The 16506-nt window shown below is 47.8% G+C and overlaps 4 protein-coding genes across 4 annotated transcripts; 1 reads left to right on the forward strand and 3 right to left on the reverse strand.

Annotated features, from left to right (window-relative positions):
• Positions 1–144: 144 nt before the first annotated feature.
• FOBCDRAFT_219329 (muts domain V-domain-containing protein) lies at positions 145–4477 on the reverse strand. Its single transcript, XM_059609529.1, has 5 exons — positions 3913–4477; positions 3811–3861; positions 3593–3755; positions 1144–3545; positions 145–1094 (listed from the first exon to the last, which is right to left on the reverse strand). The coding sequence occupies exons 1-5, from the start codon at positions 4255–4257 to the stop codon at positions 420–422; spliced, it is 3636 nt and encodes a 1211-aa protein (XP_059464519.1). The 5' UTR covers positions 4258–4477; the 3' UTR covers positions 145–419.
• An 855-nt stretch (positions 4478–5332) lies between these two features.
• On the reverse strand, positions 5333–7033 carry FOBCDRAFT_317523 (exopolygalacturonase). Its single transcript, XM_031177546.3, has 5 exons — positions 6614–7033; positions 6477–6567; positions 6288–6428; positions 6037–6237; positions 5333–5986 (listed from the first exon to the last, which is right to left on the reverse strand). The coding sequence occupies exons 1-5, from the start codon at positions 7001–7003 to the stop codon at positions 5415–5417; spliced, it is 1395 nt and encodes a 464-aa protein (XP_031048679.2). The 5' UTR covers positions 7004–7033; the 3' UTR covers positions 5333–5414.
• A 976-nt stretch (positions 7034–8009) lies between these two features.
• FOBCDRAFT_179412 (major facilitator superfamily domain-containing protein) lies at positions 8010–12164 on the reverse strand (the record flags this gene model as incomplete). The annotated part of the gene is made up of 5 exons (XM_031177547.3): positions 8010–8691; positions 8743–9742; positions 10511–10899; positions 10946–11264; positions 11567–12164. The coding sequence occupies 5 exons, from the start codon at positions 12162–12164 to the stop codon at positions 8091–8093; spliced, it is 2907 nt and encodes a 968-aa protein (XP_031048680.3). The 3' UTR covers positions 8010–8090.
• Positions 12165–13052: 888 nt separating this feature from the next.
• On the forward strand, positions 13053–16505 carry FOBCDRAFT_238229 (uncharacterized protein; the record flags this gene model as incomplete). Its single annotated transcript, XM_059610187.1, has 8 exons — positions 13053–13483; positions 13531–14060; positions 14322–14386; positions 14436–14563; positions 14610–14782; positions 14842–15344; positions 15378–15559; positions 15632–16505. The coding sequence occupies 8 exons, from the start codon at positions 13053–13055 to the stop codon at positions 16503–16505; spliced, it is 2886 nt and encodes a 961-aa protein (XP_059464520.1).
• Position 16506: the final 1 nt, after the last annotated feature.

The raw sequence follows: 16506 nt of genomic DNA on the forward strand, positions 1-16506 counted from the left end.
TGGCTTCGTTCTGTTGAGATATGATGAGTGATTTGCATGTTGAACGATGGACTGAGTATCAGCTTTGTTGTTTGTCATGGTTTGGGATCGGCGTCATGCTGAATTGAGTTTGTTCGCTGGGTTGTATGGGCAATGGTCAACCGGGATCTTGTATCTTTTGCTATTTATCTAGGTCTCTTTATCGCTATGGCAATTGCCTCTCATTATACTGTCTGTAACGCCCCAAAGCACATTGATCTCGCATGTCTGTCTCAAATAGAACTCCATTGCAACGCCTATCGATCCCCTTGTGACAACTCTATCAGAGGTCGTCAGTCCGAATACATGTAAAGTCGACGCCATACACGCCTTGCAAGATATCACCAATTCCTCTAGAAACCTGTCCGTTCCTCCGTGTTCCAAGCCTTATTTGTGTCATATTACAATGCCTCGATAGCATTAAGAAGAACATCCACAGCCGCATCTCCCATCTCGCCTTTATCGCCAAGCAGTGCACCGATGTCGCTGAGAATACCAAGCGGGATGTAACACCCTGTCTTTGCCTTCTCAAGACTATCCTTGAGACGGCTGGTGTGCTCCCATTCCTTGGCAGCGACTTCTGCGCGGTCGATCACGCGTGATGAGATACCGCACATAGCGGCGCAGTGCATACCGAAACTACCCTCGGCGACACCATCTTCCAGCTTGTACAAGAAGGTAACACGACGCTCCTCGTCATCAACGTGGATCTGCATCCTTCGTGCTCGGATCTCGGGATGGTTCTCAAACTCTGTCGCGAGAGAGTGGTAGTGAGTGGCGAAGTAACCGACACAGCCAATGTGAGTAGCGACGTGATGCAGGACAGCCTGGGCGACGGCGACACCATCGTAAGAGCTGGTTCCACGACCAAGTTCATCCAGAATGACCAGTGATCGGGGTGTGGCTTCGGAAAGGATCTTCTTGGTCTCGGAAAGCTCAACAAAGAAGGTCGATTGAGCGGCGAAGATGTTGTCGTTGGCGCCGAGACGAGACATGATGCGATCGACGGGAGTGAGGCGTGCGAAAGTGGCAGGGACATAGCAGCCAATCTGAGCCATGATGACGGCGACGCAAGACTGTGGTTGTTAGCATTGTACAATAGTATGTTGAGAAGAAAGAGCTCACCATGCGAAGGACGGTAGATTTACCGGCAGCGTTGGCTCCAGTCAATAAGTTGATCTTAGCCTGGTCACCACCAAGCTTAATGTCATTGGGAATGAAGTCGTCGACTGTGTTCATCATACAAGGATGTCGCAGCTCTTGGAAGTCAACAGTGCTTCGCTCCTCATCCACAAACTCTGGGCGGCAACTTGGCTGGCCAAGAGACGCGGATGCCTTGGCTAAGCTGACAAGACAATCCAGCTGCGAGATAATCTTGATGGCTTGCAGCCATGTTTCATAGTCAACATCAAACTTTTGGAAGAATCGCGACGCAACTTCGCGTACGAGCTGTGAGTGGGTTTCTTCCGCTTCTTGAAGCTCTCGCACAAGTTGGGATAGTTCAGGGAAGTACCAGCGCTTGACATCCTTTGTCGCTGACATTTGGCGAAAGGTCGAAGGAACCTTAACGCTTTTGGGAGCTTCCAGCTGGTAGATCTCTTTACCAACGTCTGTGAACTTGAGAAGCTTGCACTTGAACTCCTTCTTCTTCTCGGCCAAGAGATCTTCGAGTTGCTGCTTAATCTCCTCAATGCGATCAGAACTCTGGTCGAAATCCTCTTCAATACCGCGCTCAGGAATAAGTAGCTTCTCGTCGCGTGCCTTGCTGCGATCGAAAGCTGATCTCCAATAGCTCAAAGGCTCATCGAGGTTTGGCATCGATGAAATCAAGCGGTCGACGAGGCCGTTACCACCCTTGTAAGCTCCCAGAAGGCTCATGGTGTACTCTATCTGCTCAAAGCCTTCCAGGACCTTGACAAAATCTTCGGGTTTGCAAGCCCCAGCGTGAATTCGGGAGATGAGTCGCTCCAAGTCGGGCATCTTGACAAGCTGTGAGGCGAATTGTTCACGTACCGTCTGATCGGCATTGAGCATCTCGACAGCATCGAGACGCTCGTTGATGCGATCGATGTTGCAAAGCGGGTGCGCGACCCATGATCGGAAGAGACGTTTTCCAAAGGGCGTGACGCACTTGTTAAGTAGGCTGAACAACGTACCCTCGGAACCGCCGTTGACCGAGTTGGAGAAGACTTCGAGGTTGATGAGCGTCTGCCCATCTAGGATCAGTGTTCCATTCTTTTGAATGGGGTTGTAGAGCTCGAAGTTGCCCTGCGACAGTAAAGGTCTCTCAAGCTTGAGGAAGCGCAAGTATGAGATCAATGCTCCAGTTGCCGACATGGCCAAATCATCATCGCGTAGCGATTGAAGAATTTCAGGCCAGACCTCCTCGTCAGCATCTTCTGCCTTGAAGTAGCCTCCACAGTCGAGTTCGCGACGGGTCTTATCCGCCTCCCAGAACTCGTCACCTGGCTTGAGGTGTGTCCAGATGGTGGTTGGGCTAGTATTGTTCTTGAGGATACGCAGTGCCTTGGTAGACAAGCGAGACTTCTCAAGAAGTAGTTCTCGGGGGCCGGTTTGAGCGATGAGGGTCTCAAACTTGGTCAAATCCACATCATCCACAAAGGTAGAAAGGTAGAAACGTCCAGTAGCAGTGTCAGCAAAGGCGATACCAAAAGCAGGGAGATCGTCAACGACAGATTCCTTGATAGCGACACAGTAGGAGGCCATGTCATCTTGCAACATGCTACCGTCGACAAGTGTTCCGGCTGTAAGGATACAAGCAAGCTCACGGGTGATGACCTTGTCGGCCTTCTTGCTCTTATCCTGTCGCTCGCGCATCTCTTTACCCAAGTTTGTCTCCATCTGATCAACACGAGCAACCTTGTATTGTTTGGCGATAAACTGGTTCACCCAGTGATCGAGCGAACTCTCAGGCACTCCAACCATGCGCATGTTGACCCGGTCTGTCATCTTGAAGTCGAACTCCTGGTGTCCTACGGTGGCATCGTTCTCGTATAATTCGTAAAACTTGCCCTTCTTGAAGAAGACAATTGTATCCCAAAGGTTCTGCTTGATCTTCCAGTATTGAGTCTCGAAAGGAGAGAACTTCTGCCAAGCAGCAGGAGGAATGTAAATTGTTCGCTTGTCGTACTCGGGATGATCGGGCTTTCGCTTGTCTTTATCCATAATATTGGCAAGCCAAGGATACCTTTGGTCGGGATCTTTGGTGTGTGCCTTCTCCTTGTACTTAGGGTCCCTCAAAGCCACCCTCTCAGCGGGCTTGACTACCGGCTGCTTATCGGTAGAGGTGGCATCGTAGCTCCATTGCGAGGCCGTAGAGCCTCCCACATCATCCATCAGCTCATCTTCTTCAAGAATGCTATCCTTGATATCTATATGGGGTTCAGGTATGGGCGATGACTTGTTCGATCGTTTTCGGGGAGCAGCGGGCTTTGAGGGTCGCTTTCGCTTCTTGGAACGAGAGGTATCTTCGTCTGAGTCTGATGCGATAAAGTCATCCATAGTATCTGCAATCGTTAGAGTTGAACAGTGAATCAGACACGGGGAGACAAACCACTATCGTTCTCCTCTGCCTCTTCCTCCTCTTGTTCTTCGTAATCGTCTTCATCCCTAACAACCTGTCGTACTCTCGCTCTTCGACGCGAGCTTGCGGGCCCGCCAAACTGGAAAGGCTCGTCTTCCTCTGAGGATTCGGCGTAACTAACAACCTTTTTGACCTTCGGGAGCATCAGTGGCTGATCTGGCTAGTATCTTGCATTGCGAGTTTCTCACCTTTCGAGTCGGACTGCTGGGGAGAGCGTCGTGGTTCATCTTGGAGGACTTCTGTCGGTCCGTGTCAGCTCGTGTCGCTGCGCTTTTCGGGGCATTCTTTACCTTCATGGTCGAATCGAGATTCTCCTGGGAGCTAGGGGGCTCAATAGCGTCACTATCAGGGACGGGGGTTGTTTGCTTGATGGCGACAGTTGGCTTGGGCTTGGACTTGGAGAGCGGAGTTGTCTTTGACAAAGAATTTGCCTTCGTTGTTTCTTTCAAGCACGAGGATTGCTTGGTCGTGGGAGACGCTTTTGCAAGAGGCGATGATGCGGCAGCGGCGGGGGAAGAAGGGGGCGCTTTTTGGAAGAAAGAAACGATTGAACGCTGCTTGGCTGAAGAAGTAGTGGCAGCCGGTTTGGTCGCTTTAGCGGGCGTTCGGGCCGCAGTTGATCGTTGGCTCGCCATAGTGGTGAATGGCCTCAGCAGTGCGCAGCGATTAAATGTGCTAGGCAGGGCAATCGACAGGCGTGAATCAGGTAAAAAGAGACAGTGGACAGTATTCGATGACGAGTATGTGTCGGTAGGCAAACAATCAGTAACAATTGGCAAAACAACAAAAGTCTGGACGAAAAAGAATAAGTAGGTGATTGAATGAAGGTGAGGATGGTGGATGGGAACTTCAGATTGGGAGGGCCATGTCTTTCTTAGATTGAGCTGTAGTCGCGTCAGGTAATTTAGTAGGGGACAGGGTGCACGCGTCCTCACGCGTTAATTGGAAAGTGACAGCCCCAGCAACCGAGTCTAGCGAGTCTTTCGCACTGGGCAAGCACGCTCGGTACGCGAGGAGCGTTGAGAGGCCCCACTTCCCGGCAGTTCTTATCACGACCCAATCAGCATTCTCATTGTGATCAGACGCAAAACTGCTGGCTTACCCTGGATCATCTGCACAACCCGTGCCATGAACAATGATGACTGGGGACATCACTGAGTTAAAGACTAGTCGATGCAGTGAAAGAATTCCTGTTATTCTGGGTTTATTTCTTTCACTGAGAGACTGTAAGCTCAGCTTCTTAACAGTGTTTCGTTGTTGTTCAAGCACCTCAGTTCTTTGCCGTGTAAAATCTAAAGATCCAAATTATCACTTTATTCAACCTAGCGATATTTCCTAACTACTAGGTAACATGCAAACCAACCTTTGATTCTTTAACAGCATTACGCGATCAAAATTCAAATCGCTTTGTGCTACAGAAGAATTAAACAATTAATTGTGCCCGCCGAGTTCTGTAACATCGTAGGTCCGTTGGTAAGATCGACTTGCTCAAGGTATCTATCCAGCATTCCAGATCCATCATAATGGCAACTTCGTTTCTCGAACCTATCCCTTCAACCTATCCCTTCAACCTATCCCTTCAACCTATCCCTTCAACCTATCCCTTCAACCTTGACCTTGTTCTTGCATGATTCTTTACTTCTCGCAAAGAAATGTATCTGGCTCTCTACGAGCTTGAGCCACAGAAGATATCACAGTTGGTTATCAAAATTTCAAAGTCAAAGTCAATGGCCAAAAGCCATCGATATCTCATTCATCGTACAACACTAATTACCCCAACCCCCCTCATCTCTTAACCGTTGAACTTTCTAACCTTGAAAGGGCTCGCAGAAGCCTGAGGCGCAACACACTTATTCGCCAAAGCAGCCTTACCCGCCGCACTAGTAGCACTAACACAATCCACACCGATATCCTTAACACCATCACACAAGAACACAGGGTCTCCACCACAAGGAGTCTTGATGTTAAAGTCCTTGAACTTGATGTTCTCACAGACAGCATCCTTGCTAGTCGAACAAGTCAACTTGGCAACAGCGTTACCGTACTTGCCGGAGCTGTAGCCGGTGAAGTTGTCGAAGAGAATGTTGGTGATGTTCATGCGAGAGGGGTACTGGGCGCAGGTAGTAGCGTTGATGTTGAAGTAGCACGAGTCGATGAAGGCGGTGTACTCGTTGTTGCCGCCCCAGAAGTTGCGGAAGGTCACGTTGTCGATGAAGCCGTAGCCGATGTCGGGGCCGGCCCAGGTCTTGAGACGGGCGCCGTGTTGGCCGTTGAGCATCCAGACGTTCTCGATGACGACGTCCTTGACGAAGGACATCTCGCCCTTGTACTGGCCGAGAGAGCCAATGGACTGACCGTGGGTGCCTAAGGTTATTAGTAAAAGCTATGTGATGCGAGGAGTGGGGTGAGCTTACCGTTACAGTACATGGTGTCGACGTGGACGTTGGTGGCGTTGCTCTTGGGGGAGAAGCAATCATCACCAATGTCAACCCAGGCACGCTCAACATTGAGGTTCTCAACGTTCAGGGAGTCAAAGAAGTCAGTGTTCTTGGGAAGAGCAGTGGCGTTGGTAGAGCGAGCAGTGCAGATGACGTCCTTGAACGAGATGTCCTTGGCTAGAAGAATATCAGTACATGATCATCAGGACTTGGCTAGGGTTCCTTACAGGTGACGACAAAATTGGTCCAGCAGGGGGAGTCCTTGAAGTGAACTCCTTGGATGTCCAGGTTGGTGGCGTTCTGAGCATAGAACAGAATAGGTCGGAGGTAGGCGTTGGTAGTGTCAAGAATCTCCTTGCCGGCAAACTCTGCATATTGTTAGAATATGACCTAAAATATGATAAGAGGAGTCATACCGTTCCACCATCGCTGACCGTTACCGTTCAGAACACCCTTTCCGTAAAGTTTGATGTTCTTGCCACCCCACTTCCAGAACATGATCGAGTTCTACAACCATTAGTCTCAACTCATCATGAAGGTTTCAGTGACATACCTGGAAAGGATGCTTATAAGCATTCTTCTGCCAATACTCTGTGTCATTGGTAAACTTAATCTCACCCTCAAGATGAACATGAATATCATTCAAAAAGGTGAGATCAAGGGGCTTGCCAATGACAAAAGTCTGACCCTTGGGGAGATACAGAGTACCTCCCTTGTTCGCCTTCTTCAAGCCCTTATAGAACTCTGACGAGACATCATCGTTGTCGTTCTTACTATGTCTGATAGTATAGACCTTGCGATGACTTCTCTTGACGGGAAGTTCATAGGGATGCTTGGCGCGGAACTCTTCAATGCTGCGAGGAACACCGGCAGGGAGGTCGATGGCCCCGGCGAGAACGCCTGCGAAGAGGGAGAGGGTTGAGAAGAAGCTCGAGACCTTCATTGTGAAAAGATTGTCAGTGCAGAAGATGAGTTGGCTTGAGGATCAGAAGAAAAGAAACATAGGGATGTTTAGAGGTTTTATATACAAAGACTGGATGATCATTTCGGAGGTACTCCCGAATACATGACCCCCAGTTTCTCAAGCGGGTCTAAGCCGCATAGCTAGTTTAATGGTCCTCGTCTCATGTCAAAAAAGTTAACAAACCCCAGATTGGAAGTGTTGTTTTCGCTAACAGAGCGTCGTCTACAGTGGTTCTCTGAATAAGCTTGTTCCCAGCGGGCAGCTTCTCATTCGTGGACAGTAAATTATCCGCGGCTCAGAGTTCCCGTGGAGCTGTATTTCCCCATTCTTAGCGGTAGATCACCCCGCCCCCATTGAACGCTGCAAAGGTAATTCCCCCGCAAACCCCAACGTTAAAATTCGAGGGGGCAACGCGTACCGGATCGACTGTTTGAGAAGGGATGACAGTTTCTTTCTTCTAAAATTCAAGGATTAGCGTTTTTGTTGAAGGCACCATGATTTTGGGTTAAGCGGTCTGGATGCTTGTGCGGCTGGGCGTGACCCTGTCGTGGGTTTCAGAGTTGTAATTAAACTTAAGGATAAAGAACTTTAGATGTAACCCTGGTACTGGTAGGACCGACTTATCTACGGACGGACATCATGCGAGACTGCAGAAGACTGGTCTAGAGTTCGACTGAAGATAGAGTTAATTAAACCATGTCCAGGTGCGGCGCAACATGAGCCATCGACAAACGCTTAGATGGATCCATGTTAGTGAACTCAGAGCTGCAGGACACCTTCTTTCAATTTCATGATTTTATCAAAATGGAGACTGCAAGACTGTGCTCAAGCTTCTGTAATCAGAAGAACTCCTATAGAGCAATCTTACCAAATTCTAAGCTCTACTCTGTACTCAGAAGATGTGCAACTCCTTGACTTTCTCTGTTCCATCAAGTGAATATAATCAAAATTCGACAATCTCTGTAGCTATTACTCTAGTGTATTCTATTTCCGTTAAATGTCCGTAAACCAACTTTTGGAACTCTAAATTCAGGCATAAATATCCAGAAGCCGAACCACAAGCTCATTACTCTGTGCTCTGCTCTACAGCTCTCTCTCGTTCTCTCTGAGCCTTCTCATCCGCTGTCAAATCAGCTTTAGCCGATTCCATCCTGACCGTGATAAAGATCAACAAAGACGCCACAGCCAGTCCAGCACCAGTCCAGAAACCAATTTGATACTGGCTTCGTGCATCAACATCCTCAGCACCTTTGATATCCTTTTGCGCAGATACTGCCATCTCTCCAACACCTAGCCAAAATGCCATACCGAGGTAGAGCAAGCTGGTGATCAGAGCACCGGCAACTGCTTGAAGATGATTAGGGAGGGATGTTGTGATGAAGACGTTGGTAACGTTAAAGGCAATGTCTACTCCAACTGTGGCGAGAATCATGGCGGGGAAGACAAATGCCCAGTAGAGGAATGAGTTGGATCGTCCACTGTCGGGAATAAGTGCAAATAAGACCGTTGAGCCGAGGAAACCAAGGCCGGAGATGATTAGGAGTAATCGCCCGCTAAGGATATGAAGAACGAAGCCGCCAACGATAGCCAAAATGAAACCGCCAGCCGCGAGAGGGATGAACCAAGCTGCTGTGAGCAAGGGTCCAATGTGTAAAACCGATTCAATGCTGATGATATGTTAGTTGAGAATGACAGATGGCTGATGAGCCGGTACTTACTAGAAGCTAGCGTAGAAAAGAAACAGACCAAAAGATCCGTAGGACATGAATAGCGCAAAGACCAATCGACTCATGTACTTCGTCTTGAAAACTTCTGCAGGCATAAGAGGTTGGCTGGCTCGCCATCCCTCGATGTACACAAACAGTGCGAGACAGATGATACCCAAGATCAAGGTAACATAGACATAAGGAGTTCTCCAGCCCTGGGGCGCATTTCCGCCATCAGTCAATGCATACACCACCAATGCAAGACCCGGTACAACCGTAGCAGTGCCCAACCAGTCCATCTTCAAATCAGGAAGTGAATCTCCATGGCTCTTTGGAATAGTCAAAAGACCAGTGATGAAGATACTTGCGCAAAAGAAAGCACCAATAAAGAAATACCACTTCCAACCAAGGACCTGGGCCGACAATGCACCGAAGAAGATTCCAGAGTAGAAGCCGATGCAAGAAAAGGCGCCAAGCATGCTGAAAACGAGATTCTTCCTTGGACCTGGGCGATAAATGCGTGACATGATCGCCACACTTGACGGCAAGAAAGCTGAAGGCCCTAGGCCCTGCATAGCTCGACAAGCAATAAGCATGGTAGGGTTCTGACTGAAACCTCCGATAATCGACCAAATAATCAACCAAACATGTCCGCCGAGGAAGATGAATCTTCCACCATGAATCTCAGAAAGTCTCGCGAACGGAAGAAGTAAAACAGCCGTAGTAAGATTAATGACAGCAGCAGGCCAAGTCCTAACCTCATCCGGAATCTCGAGTGTAACAGCCAACGAAGGTAGGATAATGTTAAAACCAGAAACAAAATACTCGCTAACCATCATCGAACCCACGACCGCAAAGATAAAGCCCAACTCCGATAAGAGGTTTGAGAAACATGCTGGACGCTCTCGACCTAGACGATCGAGTTCTTTTTGGTCAAAGAGTGAAGGTTCGCGAGAGGCATTGCGTTCTTGGTCGAGAACACCAGTTGGAGTGTTGACTTTCTTAGTCATAACTTGATAAAGATGAAGATTGGGGTAGGTTCTGATGGCGGTGATGAAATATTTGGGAAGTGTTTCGTCAAGTTATACCGTTTTGGGTGTGGATTGTGGATTTCGGGTCCGCTATTGTTAGAAGGCGATATCTCAAGAGCATATGATGAATTTATACGAAACCTATCGAATCTAACCCAAGGGATAGATTTAAACACTCAAATCTATACCTTTAAATCTATACCCCCGACAAGCGAGATCTATCTTGGATCATAAAAATTGCTTAAAAATCCAAATCCAACCCCTCGATGATCCAGAATAGGAATTACCAGAAGCCACATGGATCTTCGGACTTTCGGACTCTGCTAATCTCAAAGAGGTAGTTCACCACGATCCAGCGAATAAGCTTAAACCTAGAGGCGTGGATTGCCTTGTTGAGAGTAGTGTCGTGGAGATAAGACGGGCAGAAGTGGAGATCTTCGCAGAATGAAAGAAAATCTCGGTTGGAAGAGATGGAGTTGTGAGTCTTACGGCTCCACATGTTGGAATGGTTGGAAGAGAACAGTTAGAGGGTTGATTATCAAATGATAAGAAGAAATGACCGAAAGTCCGAAACGTGGCTTTACAGAGATTGTTAATTTCTCGTATTGGAATTTGGGAACGATCAGTTCGTAATCGAAGAAAAGTCAAGACTTGTAATGACGACTGCATATTCTGACCAATTAAGTATCAAAATCCCTCCAACCTCTCCAGATGCTGGGACCTTATCGCAAAGCTATAAATACTCGTACAACCCTCCAACCGTTCAATACTCGAGAGTGCCTCTTTCCAAGCGTCGGTCTGACGATAAGTTCCCCAAGCTTCGGAATGAGACAATCCAACGAAACCCATGAGAACTGATCTCGGCTGTCCATCTTCACCTCTTGCTGGAAAGTCGTTCTCCACGCCACAGGCGTGAGCGACTCTAGCCTCACCAGAAAACGCTTGTCTGAGAATCTCCTGAATCTTGGACGAGAGAGCTTCTTTCTTTTCCTCTGAGATGTCTTGGGGGAAATATGCCAGTATGATCTCTGTGAGAGGTGACCCAAGAACGTCAGAAGACGGAACCATCTTGATATGCTTCGAGAACTCTCCATACGTGCAGATCTTGGGAATATCCTTAACTGCATCTGCGCCGTATCTATGCCAATTAGTCACTTCACGTTGAGTCCTAGTATAGAACTTACTCCTCAGCAAATCGCCGATGTTGCTCGATCGAATCAAAGTCGAAAAAGCACCAGACCATTGATGGTTCAACCGATTCCAGGCCCCAGTAAACTCTTTGAGGGCCACCAGGCTTGCTGATGACGGTATTCCAAGCGTCAGTCAGGATTTTGCCCTCTGGAGTGGTATGGTCCATGATGTTCATGTTGGGCTTGACACCCATGCAGCCGACTTCGGTTACAGTCATAATGTAGAGAGCAAGGCCGACTTTAGGGAAGTTTAGTGGTCTATGGCAGTCAGAGTGATTTCGGCTTCCTTTGTACATGGTCTCAGTCTTGCTGCCTAGAAGATTGTCGCCATTTGTTGATGCCTGTTTTATTTTGCTGCCTCGTCCGTTCCGAAATCTCACCACAAAATGACAACATACAGGTAATCTCGTTCCCAGCCCTTTTGCTTACAGAAACCATCGGCTCCTCCAAACGCTGGCTAAAACTTAAACTCACTTCTCCTAATTCTGGCTATCTACTCATCATAACCATTAAAAGTGTAGACCAAACACCCTGCTTGAATCGATCCACCAATGCCGCCGTTGTTGCCTGGCTCACTGTTAGTGTGGCACTTCTTGTTTGGGCTAGTAAGCTTACATTTCTCAAAAGCATCCCTCATGAGCGAGTATGCAGTAATATCACCAGCTTGACCCAAAGGCCATCTGATATCTTGGGTATCTCCATCAGTAATACAGTCTTGGGCCCAGTTGACCTTGTACTCGTAGACAACACCATGGGATGTTTCCTTATAAGAATGCTGGATATCTGCTCCAGCCTCCCATCCTCCATCTGGTTCCTGGCTGCTAAAGTCCTCAGCATAGTCATCTTGAGTACCTGGATCAATGGCGCCGTGATCTCCATCTGCCGGTTCGAGACATTCAGGGTCTTGCTGTACCAGGGGCTGGTAGTTGGGATCAATTGTGGGGGTCGCATCGGCATCTTCTGTGCTTGAGGTTGCTTCTTCCGAAGTAGTCGCCGCTTTTGTGGTAGTAGCCTCGTCGGTGGTGAAGGTTGTGCCGCTAGAAGAAGAGGTTGCTGTTGCCTCCGAAGAAGTTGACTCTGTTGTCGCGGTAGCTGTTGTTACATCACTTGTAGTTTCAATGACCGTATGCTGGTAGTCCTCGACGACTCGTTGTCTGTCGCCATACGTATTCTCAATGACGATGCCACAATAGTTCTTATCCAACGGTTGCATGAGCTCTGAAGACATGTCGGGATAATCGTAAGAGAAATCTGTGTGAAGACGACGACTGCCAAAAGCCAGTATCAAAATGTATCTTCTGATATCGGGTGGCAGCTTATAGTACGCGCAATGTTGAAAAGTCGGCTTTGGTAGCCCAGGCTCTTCTGCAACATCTCGAAAACCAGATGGGGTTATACATCGAGGTCGAGAGGGAGGATTGGGAAGAAGTGAAAGTTTTTCGGTGGCATCTTCTTTCTCAAGATCGCGTGGGATCTCTGAGATATCAGATTCGCTTGGAGGATATGGAGAACCATCGGAAAATTGCATTGTGATGATTCAGGTTGGCGATGGTTTTGAGAAGAACGAGGGCACTGGAGTGTTTGGTTCTAGTGCTCGGTGGCCTGAAATAAGTGATTCGAGCACTATTTGACTTGAAACATGACCTGTGCTTTGGCGTGGAGCCACTGGCTGATCATGGGCCAACAACATGTTGGTTGCGCCGCGTAGCAAGAAACTCATTGCGTCAGTCGGGACAACCAAAATCATTACAAACGCTTCTAAGAAGCTGGGTAGACATTTTTGCGACGTAACGAGATCAACAGTAGACATTTGAAGGCACATCTAACGTCTAAATACATTACTATCGCGGTATGATGTTGAGCTGCCCAACACTGTTCTATATTATTCCAGCCGCAGGGACCAAGAGCCAATAAAACTGTGATTTGATTGGCTCTTACGGCGTTTGTAATTGTGAATGTTCTGCAGTAGGTGCCGCTTGAAAGTGGTGAGATATTACTGGTAGTCTGGTTGACGTCTGCGCCCCCCTTACACCTTTGCTTGTCTGTTATCACAAAACCCTCCTCCTCGCTCAACTCTCACCTCAGCATAAGTGTCGAGACCATGGCAGAGCTAGCGCTCGCAATCATTCCGCTCGGCCTCAAGACATGTTCTGGGCTTGTAAGTTACCTAGGCGGGCTCAAAGATCACGATGATGCTATCGCTCGACTCAAACGCCTCACGGAGTCTCTCGAAGGCAGTTTCCGCTTACTTGAAGGTTTTCTAAAGAGCGGCCAGCTGAATTCTTCGACCTCGCAGGCTGTGGCTCAAGCTCTACAATGCTTGACCAATTGCGAGAACGCCTTGAGCAACCTCAAGGAGTTTGGAGATAAGCTTTCCGCGTCGAAAATGCCTGACCCTTCGGTGAAAGACAGAGTCAAGGGTAGTTATCGCAAACTCGCCTACCCGCTGCGGCAAGATCAGCTCACGCAGTTGGAAAATACATTAGAAAGTCTTTGTACACCACTTAACTTGGCTGTCCAGAGCCTGCAGCTGTACGTGCCTACCAAAGTCTTCAATACTTTGACTCATTCTTGCCCAGAGAGATACAAGCTGCGACGTCTGATGCTCTGATCTTGAACACTACAAGGCTTCAACAAACATCAGATGACGTCTCGACTCTTACTTCTGATGTATCTGGTCTTCGTGACCCCATTTCAAGTATCGAGACGAAACTTCCATCACTTCAAACTTCCGTCGACGGCATTGCTCCACAGATCAGCTTGATGATCCAAGCACAGTTTAAATCTCAAATGGGCGAGATCAGACACTCGTTCCAACAAGCCGAGTCTACAGCACGCCAACGTAATGCTCAAACAAATGAAATACTGTCACAGCTGCAAATTGATCATCGAAATCCTGTCCCTGCTGTTTACAAGCTTGCTGCAAAGCCAAGTGCGCTCTCTACAATTGCTTCTTCAGTTCTGGCCTGTCCTTGTCGCGCAAGGAGGCTCCGCACTAGGAAGACACTTCGTTTTGGGCCACTCTGCTTGGTTGATGAGACGACCACCGATGTTACTCACTACAAGGACTGTGAATTCGGGTTTGTCGACCCCAAGTACTTGCGAAGTCGTACACTCAGGATTTCTAGCATTGTTCGACTAGTAAACAAAGCTGTTGAATTGACTCTACGTACGACTGGAGGAGCAGGCGGCTTTAGCATCAGCCCATCTTTCACTTACTTTGCTGAGGTCGACGAAAATAGATCACCAGCTTTTAGGATTTTTGATATACTGATGCGCAACAGATTCTCAACCCATTGGGCTATGAGAAACTGCCCAGAACTTTTCTTCAAGTCGATCATAGCCAAACTACAAACTATATTCAATTCAGGAACGGCGATGCCTACTGATCTCGGCCCACGAGGTGGCTCTTTGCTCCACCGCTTGACTCTTGTTGTCAGCCCACCTTGCAAAAAAAAGTTGATTTAATTTTTAACAACTAAAGATGAACTGTTGTAGCATGAGAGACCTTAATTTCAAAAAGCAGAAATCTACACATACCGGTCTCGAGCAATTATCCGATTTCCTGATCACTGCAGGAACACCACTATCAGCTGTTGAGTCTGAGTGCTGGTGCGTGTATTGAACAGGCAATATATACACCGCTAATGCAGTCTAGGATGGCGTGGCATATAGCTGCTAATGAGTTGGTACTTCCGATGACCATCATCAGTCGGTTACATGTCGAGGATATTGAAGTAGCTCCAATAGCATCGAATGTGCCCAGGTACAGTCATCTCACCCGGCAAGACTATATCAAATATGATAATTCGAACCAAAAGTTTGTTGAAGGTAGGACACCGAACACATTGGTAAAGTATGACTGAGACACTAAATCAAATCTCTGATAGGTTTATTCGGACCACTAACGCTCGCTATTCTGCGTAATGATATAGAGGAGGCAAAACAACTGATCAACAACTACCCAGAATGTCTGGATGAAATTAGTTTCTATGGCGAGACTCCCTTTTACTTCGCAATAGAAAATCCAGAGATTCTGGAACCTTTGGTAAAAAAAGCCAATCCAGAGCAATTAGTCCGATCAAGCAGAGTATTCGCTGGGGAGATGACCCCTCTCGGCAGAGCAATCCAGGTCAGTGCAGACATTTGTCACAACCAGGAAAACAAACATGGGACTTTTTGCCCTTGCACCACGGCAGTCGAACTTCTTCTAGCAGCTGGCAGCCCAATTATACCCTATCGCGATTTCTTGGAGCCCATGATGCGTGGCCAGGGTTGTTTCACCAGTCTGTTTATCTACGCTTCAAATCACTGCAAGGTTCTGCTTGCTAAGCAGTTGCAATTGTATCGGCGGGAACTGGGACAGGTAGCTCAAAAGAAGCTGCCGAGATCAGTACACGGTGTGTATTACTCTTTGGTATCCGAGACAAGTGTGCATGCTATCGAGTTGGATCGAATACTCCGCGAGAGAGGTTTGTTAGGTTTTGGTCGTCTGTCGACAGCAGTATCTGCCGACCTGAAAAAGATACCGAGTGGAAAATATCATTCGAGGTCCATATACCTGGACATTACCGACCCTGAAGATGCATTTATCTTCTGGGATCTAGGGTTTTCCGATATCGATGATCATTGGGCAGATTGAGCGTTGACACGTGAGACTGGCCCCGGTTTCGGCAAGAGCTTTCGAAACTTTCTGGGAACAGTTACACCAACTTATGCAATGTGGCTGTATGAACACTGCCCTAACCTCTGGAGTTTAGTTTGTGAGCACCGGAAAGCTGAGTCACCTATCTTTGTTCTGGCGGAAGTCATTCTCAGTCGTTACCGTGATCATAATATTGGATATGACGAGATGGTACAGTATCTCGTTAATTCTCCAATAGCCATTGAAGACACCGACGATTGTGTGTGTCAATGCTCACCCCAAGGATGTACACCTTTTACTCATGGAATCAAATTCTTGGATACCGCGTATCACTTGGGAAGCAGTTCGCTTCGATTACTTGTCAGCGAATATGGACAGATGCTGAGTCTGAGTCAACATATAGCTGTTTTAAGGCAAGCGACCTTTCAGGAGCTTCATATGGAACACACATGTATCGACAAACCAGGTCACTTAGAAGATGGGTCATCAGAAAGCGATTTTGATCCTTCGGCAAAAGATTTAGAGATGGACACGTTCCTTAACGAACTGGCCATGGAATATCAGGCATTTTTACTCCGTGACGCTGACGAGTCACCTTACAAAACTAGAGAGTGCTGCGATGATGATACTCTCAAAGTGAGATCAAGAAGGCATTCGCGTGCTATGTTGTTCTGGGATTTCATTTGGCCATCGAGAGTGCACGATATTGAGAAAAAATTGGCATCCTCGTGGATGCCGGATCGAGGGGCCTTGGATGACCTAGGGGTCTCTCTTTGGATGGAAGATGACCTGGAAGTCTCTCTCTGGATGGAAGATGAAGAACAGATGAATAGACTTAGGATACTGACAGAGGGGGATTGCAGACGCTGGTTTCGTGAAATGATGGAGAAGCTTGAAACGATCGAATAGA

The sequence above is a fragment of the Fusarium oxysporum genome, chromosome III (genome assembly GCF_013085055.1).
Source record: "Fusarium oxysporum Fo47 chromosome III, complete sequence".
In the NCBI taxonomy this organism is placed as follows: Eukaryota; Fungi; Ascomycota; class Sordariomycetes; order Hypocreales; family Nectriaceae; genus Fusarium; species Fusarium oxysporum.